Below are 13,487 nucleotides of genomic sequence, written 5' to 3' on the forward strand. Positions count from 1 at the left end.
ACTATGCTTGTGTTATTCACATTATATTTCACAATTCTTGCTGTTCAAATCATGGGCATTTTGCCAACACAGAAGGGTTGTTATTGTGTTTTTTTTCCCATAATCACACTTCCTGTTGCTTCTAATATAACATCTATTGTCACTACACTCAATGGATCAATTTTGCTCTCACTTATAAAGTCCACTCAATCTTCCAAGGTTCCACAAAAAGCTGTTTGGTTTGGTAATGATGCAGGAACACTTTTAAAGAAAGAGATTCAAGGAGAGGGGTTTTGTTTTTTCTTAATTAAGGTTTTACACAGGATAAACAACATTCTCAATGACAGCCTGCCCAATCCCTATACTTTATATTAAGGGACATGCAATGAAACTTGTGCATAAAGGATGAAGAGGCTGAGTGTTAGTTCCAGAATCTGCTGGGATGTGTGAAAAGTGACAGAATTTCCTCTTTCATTTCCATGGAAAACTCCACAAAAGCTTGACTGCCAGGAGTCCATGCCCTCAAAAGTTTTTGGTGATCATCAAGGCACTTTTTTCTTTCTATATTATTCAAGAACAATAAATATCCCCCTTCCATATGTCACAAATGAACCTAAGGTGATCTGCAACATTGTGAAAACCACTCCCCTAAATTTTGAAACCTGTAAAACACACTTTACATAGTTGCAGAATTTCACCTGCACTATAAAAAGTCATTTTTTTGCCACATACCTTTTTTTTGTTGGTGGGACAAATGTAGAAATTGTCAATAACAGTGGCAATCCCAGGCTGTAGATTCAACTTTGTGTATAATGTCCCAAAATCTGAAGACCTGAAAGAAATCAAACATCTGTAAGTGCTCTCTTCTAAAGAGTTCAGCATTGAAACTCTGCAAGAAAAGCCTCACTTTGTGGCACTAACTATCCATTTTCAATGTTTCTGTGCCATCCTTTTGTTCTTTTCAGGGTTCATTAGCTAAAAGAAACCTGCCATTATTAAGTATATTATTCTAGGTTTGAAAAAAACATGGTTAGTCCTGTCTGTATTTTGCAGTCCTATGCAGTGCTAGGGCTTTTTTTTTCTGTGCAGTGACAGAAGCCCAAAATGTGCACCTTTCCATCACCACCCACAAGGTGGGAAAAAAGAGCTATGAAGAGCACAGGCTCATTGGCAAGAACTAACAGCACCTCCTCAGCTATGCAGAGAAAGAAGAGCTGACTTCAGAGCTTGCTGTTGCGTAAGAGAAGAATTTGGCCTGAGATCTGGAAGACTCACATTGGACCTCTACCAGAATAAATACTTGATAAAGGTACCCATCCACTCCTCCAGCTCTTTTTTAGAGGAGTTTTGAACGAATAAAACCAAAGTCAGTGCTTGGCCATCAGTATGTCACACACACACGTATCTATGAGTATTTCAAATGTGAGCACTCTGATGAATTTGTTTCATACTCCTGAAAAATCTGCAGTGAAAAATGGCATCCATGCTACTCACTTGTATTGCCAATGTCAATTATAAAAAGAACAGGCAAGTAAAATGTTGGTATAAGACAATGCCAGTGAAATTCAAAGGAAGTAACATTCAAATTTAAATCTCTTTGGATGAAACCTTGCTTGTTCTATTTAAAATCAAATTGTATCATGCACTCTCTCCATATTTCCAGTTATTCATTTTGCACTTGGAAAGGGACTCAGACACGTGTAAGGCACTTGTCCCCTCTTTACCAAGAAGCACTCCCTAGGGCAGAGAGTTGGTGTGAAGACTCCCACTCTATACTCCCTTTCTTTTCACGGCAATAACAATCTCCTTCACAAACAGGGCTGAAGGTACCCTGCCCAGTACCTCTGCATAATTCAAACAACTGGGAACATGCAACAGCTCTCATGTCTAAGAGAACAAAGAGGAGACCCCTGTCCCTCCCAGTGTGACACTGAGGATTGCCTGTGCAGTGATTTCTGCCCTATAAACCCAGTTCTACCACGTTCATTACTCTGAGGTAGGCTCTCCTTGCCCAGGGGAGTCACTGCTGAAGTTTGTGGGAATGTGACTGAATACAAGGAGAGAGAAAAGTGACAAACCAAATCCCTGGCCAAGTGTGTACACCTTGACAGGTAGCCCACTGCCTGAGGTATCCTCCAAGGCACATGAGGCAGATTAGTCCCTGAGGGGCTGGTGCCTGCAGGAGGCTGCCATGACAGCCCACCTGCATCCCTGTCCCACCAATGATGTCACCTAAGTTAAAGGGCATGTTGTACGAAGCCAGAGGTGTTTGCTGTGCTTTCACACATCCAGCTTTCCTCAGCATACAAGAACTTTCAGCTGCGGTCATGGAGCAGCTTTCTATGTCTTTGGCATCACCAAGCATAGTGGATGGCAGAGGATGATATGCTGGATCAGGTCCTAAGGGACACCAAGCAAAGAAGGGTTCATGTTTACCTCGTTTTTCTTCCTTCTCTAGCAGTCAAAAAACCCAACTGCTCACACACAGAACACACTCACAGCCTAAACTGAGAGTTTAACCATTTTATAGTGATATCTGAACGGATTTGATCTGGTTTCCCCCTTCCCCCCTCAATTTTGCTTCACCTGCAGATATACAGCAATGCATTACAGAAGTTAATGGAAACATTACCACTCAGTTTTGACAAATAATTATGTAGAAATCAAATACATACAACCGCAGTGTACTAGGTGCTCAGCAGAGAACTAATTAAAATCCTAAGGGGAATAGGATGGACAGTGTTAAACCTAATTTGCCAGAAGTGTTCGACAGAAAAGAAATTAAAGCAAAGACTAAACTACTGACTTCAGCCAGGTGTACTGAAATCACGCAGGGCAAGTATGTATGATGGAAACATAACCTAGTCTATTCTCTTTGAGGAAAGAATATCAGGTCAGTGGTTTGCCCAATAATAACATCCTGAAATAATTCTCTGAACCTTAAAGATGATTCAATTTACTCTGAAGAGGCAGTTCCAGGATTAATACAATGGGACCACTGGAGAGTGACACCGCAGGAGGGATGGTGGCAGCAACTGTATCAAGGTATGAAAAGAATATGGGCAGGAAGCCCAAAGAGAATAAGCCATTTCTAAGACAAAAAGTTCCAATCTAAAACTTCCGCTTCTAATTCTCATGACTTTTTAAAAGTACTGCAAGAAAAGAATGAGATTTAAAAAAAAAATAAGAGTGCACTGAGGTTACTATGGTATTTTCAAAGGCAGAAAAACTATATAGTCAAAAATCTTTTATTTTCTGCTACAAGTTAGCAATCTCAGGGGGGAAAAAAAAACATCCAGTGCGAACCTGAGACAATAGGTTAACACATCTCCCTAAAAGTACACCAGGCCTAAGCAGCAAGACCCAGATTGGAAGCAGATCTGTGGATCTATGGAGAAATCTACTCAGACTTCCGAACCTTTTTTATTATAGGTCAGATTTGTGGTAGCCCAGGAATATCAGTTACTGTTTGAGACATTTATGCACAAGAGGACATAGTTCAAGGACATCGGTCAAGGGAAGCACTGTGCAAAATAATTGGTTTTCTACATCTGCTATAATACAGAGGAAAAAGGCCAACATTTTTACTTGAGATATAAATTCCAAGTTCCTGATCCTGCAAATATGAAGAACTAACATTTTGTAGCACAAAGCTAGAATAGAGTTCCCTGTAATTGCACTACTGGGCTGCAGATAGGATTGGGGAGGATGAATTCTGGGATCTCAGTGCATACCTATTTCAATATATTACAAAATGTGTTTTGTACCAAATTAAGGATAGGAGAAGTCCTATGGTTCTCCAGTCATAAAGAGATTTTTTTGTCTGCTAGAAACCAAACTTGTGCTGTGTCAGAAGCGTTAAGGAGATGGGAAAAAAACCACATGAGACATCTGTGTTTATCAGTACAAACACATTCTCTTTCCTCCCTAAAAGTTCATTAAAAGATATTTCAAGTTATAATGGAAAGAGAATACACATGCACCTGATGAAAAGAGGAAAACTTTCACCTACAGTAGGGTTTATTTGCAGTGGTAGCACAACAGCAAAACTCCATAAACCAGAGCAAGAAGTGTAAAGATTAATTTTGCAAAGATGAGCCTGACCTGCAGTTCTAAGTGATCCAGATGCAGTTAGTTAGAATTTTGACTTTATGTGAGACACTGCAGGGGATACAGCAAGAGATATATAGGCTGCCCCCTCCTGCTGGGTATCCACCTGTGCACTACAGGCTGCAGATCACATAGATGTTTCCTTGTAGAGCAGAACTCAGTGAAGGACTCATAGGAAATATATCTTCCAATATTCAGGTGATGGGTCAGAGAACCATCAGATGGTGGATTGACATGATTCCTCATGACTGTGCAGACATCACACAACCCGAGCTTGACAGAGCTTGTGGCTGGGTGACAGTTTCTTTGAAAGTATGTACATCTGTTGAAATGTGTCACAGTTTTTTTTTTCTTTAAGGAAAAATCAGTTGTCACTGTAAGAACAGTATTTTCAAATAACAATCCTCAAAATCATACAATGATATTACAGCACAGGCATAATTAGGTATTTTTAGCTTGTTTTAATACTGTGAGATCAAAAAATAGGAAAAGGTCCAAGTGGTACAGATATGTATCCTGATGAAATAAAACTCCCAAAGCCCTTAAGCTCTGAGTAAATTTGGGTCTCATCCTTAAAAATGTAACTTTTTTATATTTGAGCTAAAATAAATCTATGCTTACCATAAGTTGGAACTGTATCTAAACACTGGATCTGGACATCTTCCAACAGAAATATTGAGAAAGAAGAAGAAATTTAACAGATACGAAAAGAGACATGAGCCAAATGTTTGCCTGTCTAAACTTCACTATCATACAGTTCTCCAGTGCTGACTCACACCTATGATTCAATATTGCTCATTGTTAGTTGTTTTCTCCAGATTATATTTACAAGTAGATATTAATATATAAGAAACATTTAAATTAATATAGTAGGATGTTAATGAAGATTCTTTGAGATGAAAATTTCATTCACAAGTCAAATTTCATACTCAAAGAAAACATGAACTGCAAAAAATGCTTTCTCTCCTTTTTTCTTTTTCTAATGAATTGAAGAGATACACTAGAAAGAGAATGGCTGGAATGCTTAACACACATCTTCATCAAATTTCCTCTACCTTTTCTTCTTGAAGATTAACTCAAACTCCATTCTAGTCAAATGAGCCATACTGCAAAAGCCCCATTAGCTTAAAATCCTGGAAGACAACACTGAAGAGATTTCAAATGACTCATGGATTACTTAACTGGTGAAACAAAAAGAAAGTCTTTGAAAAAAAAAATACAAAAGATCTGCTGGTTTAGATCATTCGTAAGTTGTTGAAAAAAAAAGATTCACTGAGATGCACGTTACAGAATCAAGGAAGAGTGGATCTGTGCATAAAACTCACTGGACTGCTTCCCACTTAATTTTCTCCAGACTGCATTGCAAATGTTGTCTTCTCGCCTATCCCTCCTTTCTGTCAAGAGAACAGTCCAGGATTTACAGCACGAACTTTAAAATGCAGGAGAAATTATTTTAGGTTCTTGCTCTATCACAGACTTATATCTAACAGTAGGATTTCTTTGTGCTCTGGTCCCTCACCTGAAAAATAGAGACAACGCTGTTTACTACCCCTCAAATGCCTGTAAGGAGCACAAGCCCTATGAGGACTGGCTGATGGAGCTGGGGTTGTTTAGGCTGGAGAAGAGGTCTCAGGGGAAACCTCATCACTCTCTACAGCTACCTGAAAGGAGCTTGTAGCCAGGTGGGGGTTGCTCTTCTCCCAGGCAAGCAGCAGTAGGACAAGAGGGCACGGTCTTTAGCTGTGCCAGGGGAGGTTTAGGTTGACATTAGAAAGAAATTCTTTACAAAGAGAGCAATCAGACATTGGAATGGGCTGCCCAGGGATTCACCATCTCTGGAGGTGTTTAAGAAGAGGGTGGATGTGACACTTAGTGCCGTGGTCTAGTTGACCAAGTGGTATTGGGTCATAGGTTAGACTTGATGATTTCAGAGGTCTTTTCCAACCTAGTTGATTCTGTGATTCTGTAGGACAGCAGGGCAATGAAGAACTGGTTGATGGAGTATCTAAAACAGATACATCAGAAGTTTCAACAACAACTGCCAGGACAAACCTACTGAAAGGAAAGTAACCAGAGGAATATCATTAAAGAAGTTGAACATTAACGTATCTTTTTCACTTGAACAGCACAGAAGACTTCAAGGGCTCTTACATGCCCAATGTGGAAATTGCAGAGGCTTTGGTTAGCCTCATAAAATCCTTTCAAACAGCAACAAAAAACCTCCAAAACCCCAAAGCCTTTCTTCAGAGTACAAACACATTGTAACATTGGATTCCAATACGTGACTCATATATTAAGGAATTCATGCAGATGAAAGCTTCTTCAAAGGCTGTAGAAGAGTAGGACTCCCAGCAATCCAATTAACACCCAGCAATCCAATTAACAGATTACTCATCAGCTATCAGCTTTGCTGGAGTACTTTCTGGAAATACCTCTCTCTACTTTCCAGAAAAGTTCAACCTTTTTTTTCTCTCAAAACCAGAAATATAGAAATGCTTCTTCCTTAATCCACTTTTACGCTAAAGAATCAATGGAGTAGGCAAGAGGTAACAAATAAATAGTTTAGCAACTTCACATTTAGTCAATACAGATTTTACTTTCTTTTCCCAAAAGCACCACAAGGATGAACGTGTCCTGTTTTCACTAACAATCCATTATTGACAACATATATTGATAACATATCTGATAGCATATATCCTTTTAAGAGCTGTGGACAATCATAACAGCCTTTTTTAAGTGTCCCCCTCTGTAATGCTCTGATGTGTGCAGGACACGGTGCAACTTTGCATTTACACAGCTATAGAGACTCCTTGCAATTTTTACAGTTATTAATGTCCATATATATTTGATTGTAAAATGCTGACCAGAAAAATTGCACAGGAAAAAAAGCAAATTAAACAAAAAAACTGCATTTATATTGAGTGAGAACTCTAGGAGGATCACAAACATCATAAATACTAGAACTAGACTTTTATTCAATGCATTAAACATATCCAATTCAACTGCCCACACTGAGAAGGAAAACCAGTCCCCTGTAGCCAATAATAAAAGTAAGGATTACCACACTAGGTGACTTCAGGGAGTCAGATTCTTCCTCAGGAACTATGGTTCCTAATTTCCCAGTGACAAATTAAGGCATGACCTTATTTTGCAATGCACTTAAATCTCACAGTAGACAAATGCTGTATGACACTACACTGGGTTTTGCCCTGACGAATTGACGACGGGGTTCCCTGACACCACATGGTACCCAGCCTGACTGGGCCCCACACTGGCAGGCCAGGCTGCAGTTTTCTACCCTGATGTTGAAATTACCTTTGAATAAAGTGTCTTGGTGCCCACGTTTTCCAGGAATTATCCTGTCTCAGAGCTGTCTGGACCCAATGCTTCCTAATGTTCAGGAACCACTCATGTTTTCTTATGAGAGAACATGGAAGGTGATAAACAGAGTTCTTTGTACAGAAGGGGGTGCTACTTGATGCAGATACTTGAATTACATAATATATATTTTAGGTACTATATCATTTTTTCCCTTACTGTATCTTCTCTCATGCATTTATCAGGTACTGTTTGTGGTTAATTACTTAACACACACACTCTTAAACTCCAGTAGTTAGCAGCATTGTGTCTTTAGAATCTACTACATATCTTTCAGTGCTGTGTTTAAACATTCCTACTCTGCATAGATTCACTGTACACCATCACAGTTATCTTTTTCAGTCCTTCATTTGTCCTTCAATATACCACAAACATCCTGCTCATTAGCCCATAATCACTCTGCTTATCAGTTACATTTCCAAGCTCCTCATTACTTTCCTGCACAGCTCCAATAATTAGCCTTCATATTCTACAGGCCCACAAAACATCACATTAGCTTCTATTGGCTGCAGCCATCACCTTTTCTCTCAGAAACTGTTAGTTTAAACTACACACCTATTCTGAAGCTCCTGCCTTGGTGCATTAATTCCACCACCAACACACAGCACTTGCTGACGGTACATCTTGGAAGGCACAGCCTGTAGCCATGCTTGCAGTACACAGATACTTGTGATGAATCCATTCAGCCATGAAACAAGCAGTGTCACAGTGACAAAGCAGACAAGACACCTCCAGGAAGACAGGGCTACGTCTTACTTTTGCAAAAAAGTAAAAGCTTTGGGTTATTTCTTCATTCTTAGCTTTGCAGCCACAGCAGGGCTCAGGCGGGTGGCGGAGCACGGTGCCCTCGAGGGGCATGGGGGCACCTGAAGGTGCCTGTGGGCAACTTAAAAATTCCCCACATCATTCTACCCCAGCTGTTTGCTCCTGTTAAAAACATTGCTGAAATTATTCATGTTCAAATTAGTGGTTTTGAAGTCTTGCTTTTAACCTGGATCATTTCACTAATCCTGTTTACAACCCGTTCCCACAAACAGTTGTAGTGACCTACAAGAGGGAGTAGAAAACAAGAATGAAATTCTGGGAAATAGGGAAAGACCAATTTCTTACCACAGTTTCTTCATTGAATTCAATGTATTGCATAACCAACAGTTAGTACGCAAGCATTTATCCCAAGAAACAGTCCTGTGTAGATTTAGATTCAGCAGCTGCAAGTCCAGCACTGCATTAGTAGGTCTCAGTAAGGAATGGAGTCTATCATGGTGCATTTGAGGTGTTTGCTACTGAAAGACTGCTCTGGTGTATTAGAAACATAAATAAAATACCAGAACTGATAGCTCAGTGCTGAAAAAATTATTAATATTAATTGGAGGGGGTGTTACCATAAAAATGCTAGCTAGATTAGAGTAGGGGAAGAATTTTACCATTAGGTATATATTTATATTAATACTTCACTTCCTACATAAGGAAAAGGTTGGGGTTTTTGGGTTGGTGTTTGTTTGTTTGTTTGTTTGTTTTTATAATTTAGGAAAAAGTAAAAAGAAATAAAAGTCTTTGTTGCTAAAATGTAATTCTCCAAAATTAGTCTTACTAGCTATATTGGCAGAAGTGGAAACATCCATCTATCACTTCCAGTAGGATTCCTCTTTTATGAGTGCTGTGAGTGGAAATAAGTAGTTACAAAGGAAAATTTTTCATCTCACATATTTGTGTTCTTTGGGGAAAGGAGATGGTTTAGAATTTTTTCTTGAGGTTTGCAAGGAATATTAAAATTCTTTACCACGGTAAAATGCTAAGCATTTCCCACAGCCCAGGCTTTTTATTTAAACCACTACACACAGCTGAAATATTTCAGAGACTACTTCATTCTCAGTCAGGCAGCTCCTTGGAAGGCAAGAAGCATGTTGGGATGTATGAGAGAATTTGGCCTTGTGCTTTCTGACCAGAAAATTTTCTTGTAATCACTGGATAGAACTGGTTGGAATGAGAACATTTACAAAATTAAAAAAGAACTGATAATAATTAATTGTATGTGCTCATTCACATGCAATTATCTGTTCCTCTAGCAATGGGCTCTGCCAGCTATAACGGTCTGCTACTCACTCTTCAGTAAGCAGAACCCTTCTTTAACTCCATTTGTAGAACTTTTTGCTTTTGCTGCTGAAATGCTGACCTCCATTTTATGATTGCTGTGGGGGAGGTGAAAGGGGGAATGAACTATCTGGCCAGGATGTAGCACTTTATAAAAAGGTAAATGAAGTCAATGTTTTGTCAGTAATTTGACTGTGGTATTCTGCACCTGAAGCCAAATGCTTGGCAGAACTAAGGGAGTAACTAGACCTTTTATAAAGAATAAAAATCCTAAACAATAAGTAAATTCAGATAAATAGACTCTGGAAGGTATCAAGCCTTATGCTGAGCGTATTAGAGACCCACAATTTTCTCTTGTAAGTTTTCTGGCATGCTTTTCCACAACTGCAAGTACACATCAGGGATGGAGGCTGGGCAGTGCTCAGAGGCAGCTCAAGTTCATCCAGGATATCAGTTCCTGTGTCCCCCACGTCAAAGGAGTGATTATTTCAAGTTATTACTATTACATCAGGAACAAAACCTTTACAAGGAATTTTAAAGCATTGTTTTGAATTCCTGTCCTGCAACAGAAGTTCACAGTCCATGTCAAAAACATCATCATCTGCCTCAACCACGCCCATGAACGAGGTTGTCATGATGTGTCTGAATCATGAAAACATTCAGATGGTGAAACAAGATCAGGTTTTCCTAACAGCCTCTAAATCACTGTGTGTCTGTGCTGCCTGAGCTGGCAGTGTGAGGAACATAGTGGTAAGCCTGCAGGTAGGGATGGGAGGAGGCACACATGAGGGTGCTGCAGCAACCAGGGCCATCGGGGAATTCAAATGATCACAACCACTTCAACAGGATTTGTTTCTGTTACTTGCTGTAATCTCCTAATAGCCTTTTACAGTTGCTGAAGGGTTTTTGGGGGGGGATTTATTTTGTTTAGAGCTTTCAGCAGCCCAATTTCCCTTGCAGTCATTCTCCTGTAACTGCAGTGACACCTGTGGAGGGCTGAGCCCATCAGCTGTAGTTTGGCCTGCTGCTGAACTTGGCAAGCCAGCAGCACATAAAGCCCCAGCAGATGTTTCTGCTTTAATAGCAGCTCTTTCAAACCCTTGGCCAGACATAAATCCAAAATAGATCCAGAAAAGAGACAAACAGTGCCACCATCATGGCTCTTAAAATTAGGAGGCAGAACTAGCCTTTTCTGCAGGACCCTGAGAGGCCATTAGCAGCAGAAGGTGCCGTGAAGTGCTGCCATAAATTATGCTGACAGATTATGAGGGCCAGCCACAGCAAATGCAGTACTTTTTGCACTGTGTCGCAGCTTGCTAGGAAACAGAATCCTAAGACAAATACATGCATTTACATACGAGTTCCCAAACTGAGAAGATTGTGCTTCATAGCAACAAGTACAGGAAGCAGCCAATTTTATGGCTGTTAACATCTTCACATGGATCTAGGGTGCTTCCACGCCACATTAATGAACATTCCAAAAATAAAACAGTAAGGCAATGATCCTTGGTCAAAGGGATCTTCTGAATACATGCCTTGCTGGATCTGTTTTGTAAAAAGAAAGCTGCACTTAAGAGTGTGTTCACAGCTGCCACTGTGCTTTATAGGAGAGAGGGTTGATATATACAGGGGTGACGTGCTAATACATCCATTCACTTGACGATGACTAACTGCCCTTAACAGAAGATTGGTCCACTATAAATTATTGGCATGTAATTTCAAATGCATGTGAAAACAACCCCCACAGAATAAGAATAGTTCTCTACATTCCAAATAACTCAAAGCACTCAAGAATGTGAAAACTTCAATCATATTCTTGTCTGACACTAAAGGAGACTAGGAAGAGAAAAAAGTGACCCAGTGTCTAAAAAGAAGTTCTTTTTGTAGGAATGAAGGTTATTGCGTGTTCTCCTGCTTCTCCCATCATCTATTATTCAAGCTCAGATGGAGCTGCCAGTAGCAGATGCAGCTCTGCAGATCTGGGGCTGCTGGGGTGTCTGGGCTCTCTCATTGAGGCTGGACAGCAGAGGATGAACTCCTTTGCAGGAGCCTTGTGGTGGTGGAAGGTCACCAAGCGAAGAGCTGCAGATGGAGGTCAACTGACTTCACATTTTCCAAGACAACGAGAAAGAGATCCACGGGATAACGGCAGCAAGCTTGTAGATGATACAAAACTGTGAGGAGTGGCTGATACATGAGTAATATGTCTTGTGGAGACACAGGCAAACAGGAATCTCATGAAACTCAACAAAGGGAGGTGGAAAGTCCTGCACCTGGGAGGAATAACCCTCTGCACCAGTCCATACTGGAGGCCAGCAGGCTGGAAAGCAGCTTGGCAGAAAAGGCCCTGGGGGGTCATGCTGGGCATCAAGTTGAACCTAAGACAACAAAGTGCCCTTGCAGCAAAGGCAGCCAACAGTCTCTGGGCTGCATCAGGAAGAGCACTTCCAGCAGGCCAAGGGAGGTGATCGTTGCCACTCAGCACTGCTGAGACACATCTGCAGTAATGTGGCCCCTTGGTATGAGGCACTGACACACTGGATAACAGCCAGCAAAGAGCCACTAAGATGATTAGAAACTGGAGCATCTATCACCAAGGGCAAGGCTGAGCAAGCTGGGACTGGTCAGCCTGGAGAAGAGAAGACTCAAGGGAAATTTTATGAATGTGCATAAATAATTGATGTGAGGGAGTATGTAGATGGAGCCAGACTCTCCTTGGCAGTGCTCAGAGACAAGAGACAATGGACACAAACTGAACTGAACTCCATTTGAACATAAGAAAAAAACTTTTTTTACCATGAGGGTGGTTGAACAGTTGAACAGTGCCCAAGGATGGGGTATCTCCATCCTTGGAGATACTCAAAAGTCAACTGGACAAGATCTAGACCACTGTGCTTTGAGCAAGGGGGCTGGATTCAACCATGTCAAAGAGTTCTCTTCCAACCTCAATCCATTTGTGATTCTGTAGTTACTGAAAATTACGTTCCATGATTTGTCTTTGTTGAAGACACTGTGTGACAAAACCAATTTTCTTTAGGAAAAAAAAGTCATACAAGGAAGTTAGCCACATATTTTCTAGGAAATCCACACCTTCACATACAGTTCTTGACCATACTAAAACCAAAAGCTTTGTCATTTTGTTTTGTCTTTAAGTTCAGCATAATTGAACTCTGCCTGGAGTGTGCTTGTTCGAAAGAAGTTCCTAACTGGCAGCAGTGTTGTTTAAGCCAACAAAAAAAAAGTTCACATTTAATGGTAAGCAAAGTACTTATGACATAAGGCCTGAACAATCTTTGGATTAAGACTGAAATTATAGTTGTATCCCAAACTCTACATTTGTGCTCTGAAAAGTGGCACAAAAGCATTTAATCTACATTTCTTTTTTGCAGTCATATAACTAAGTTTCTGCCCAAAGCAGTCAAGCTTAAATGAAAAGAAAAAAAAAGAAAAAAAGGTGGTTTTGTCCAATGAAGGCTTGTTTTTCCCCCCTTTTCTGCTGTTGTTGATTCCACTCTAAACCACTACTTTGAGTAATTTAACCTATGAAAGCTCTGGCAAACCTTTTGGTATATGTGGTCAAGCCTCAGGTTCACAGGGAAAGTTCAGTACAACACTACTACTCTACAAATAAATGTACGTTTCCTAAATTCTAGCCACCAGTCCCAGCAGGCATATTTTATTAAGTACCTTTTATACATGACTCAGAAAACAGTTTGATCTTACCCCAATAAACTGAAAACCGACATGCCAGTGTTTGGGAAGAGACCAAGATACACTTGCTGTTCTTACTTCCAAATCATGTCCACTTCAGAGCAGTATTTTTCAAAGAAATCCTAACTCTGGTTATCACTGAAGAAAGCCAGAGTAAGGTGGTCAGGAGGAGTCACTCAATGCAATGCCTACTGCCCCACATTTGTCAGAAAACCCAT

General features: G+C 40.3%; 1 protein-coding gene across 1 annotated transcript in view; it reads right to left on the minus strand.

Annotated features, from left to right (window-relative positions):
• The window catches only part of SORCS2 (sortilin related VPS10 domain containing receptor 2), a 231,400-nt gene extending 230,539 nt beyond the window's left edge, over positions 1–861 (minus strand). The window contains exon 1 of the mRNA XM_018079321.1: positions 712–861. Coding sequence (XP_017934810.1) covers positions 712–861 — 150 coding nt within the window. The remainder of the gene's footprint in view (positions 1–711) is intronic.
• Between the last annotated feature and the right edge of the window lie 12,626 nt (positions 862–13,487).

The sequence above is a fragment of the Manacus vitellinus genome, unplaced genomic scaffold (genome assembly GCF_001715985.3).
Source record: "Manacus vitellinus isolate BGI_N305 unplaced genomic scaffold, ASM171598v3 scaffold_0_pilon, whole genome shotgun sequence".
Classification (NCBI taxonomy): Eukaryota; Metazoa; Chordata; class Aves; order Passeriformes; family Pipridae; genus Manacus; species Manacus vitellinus.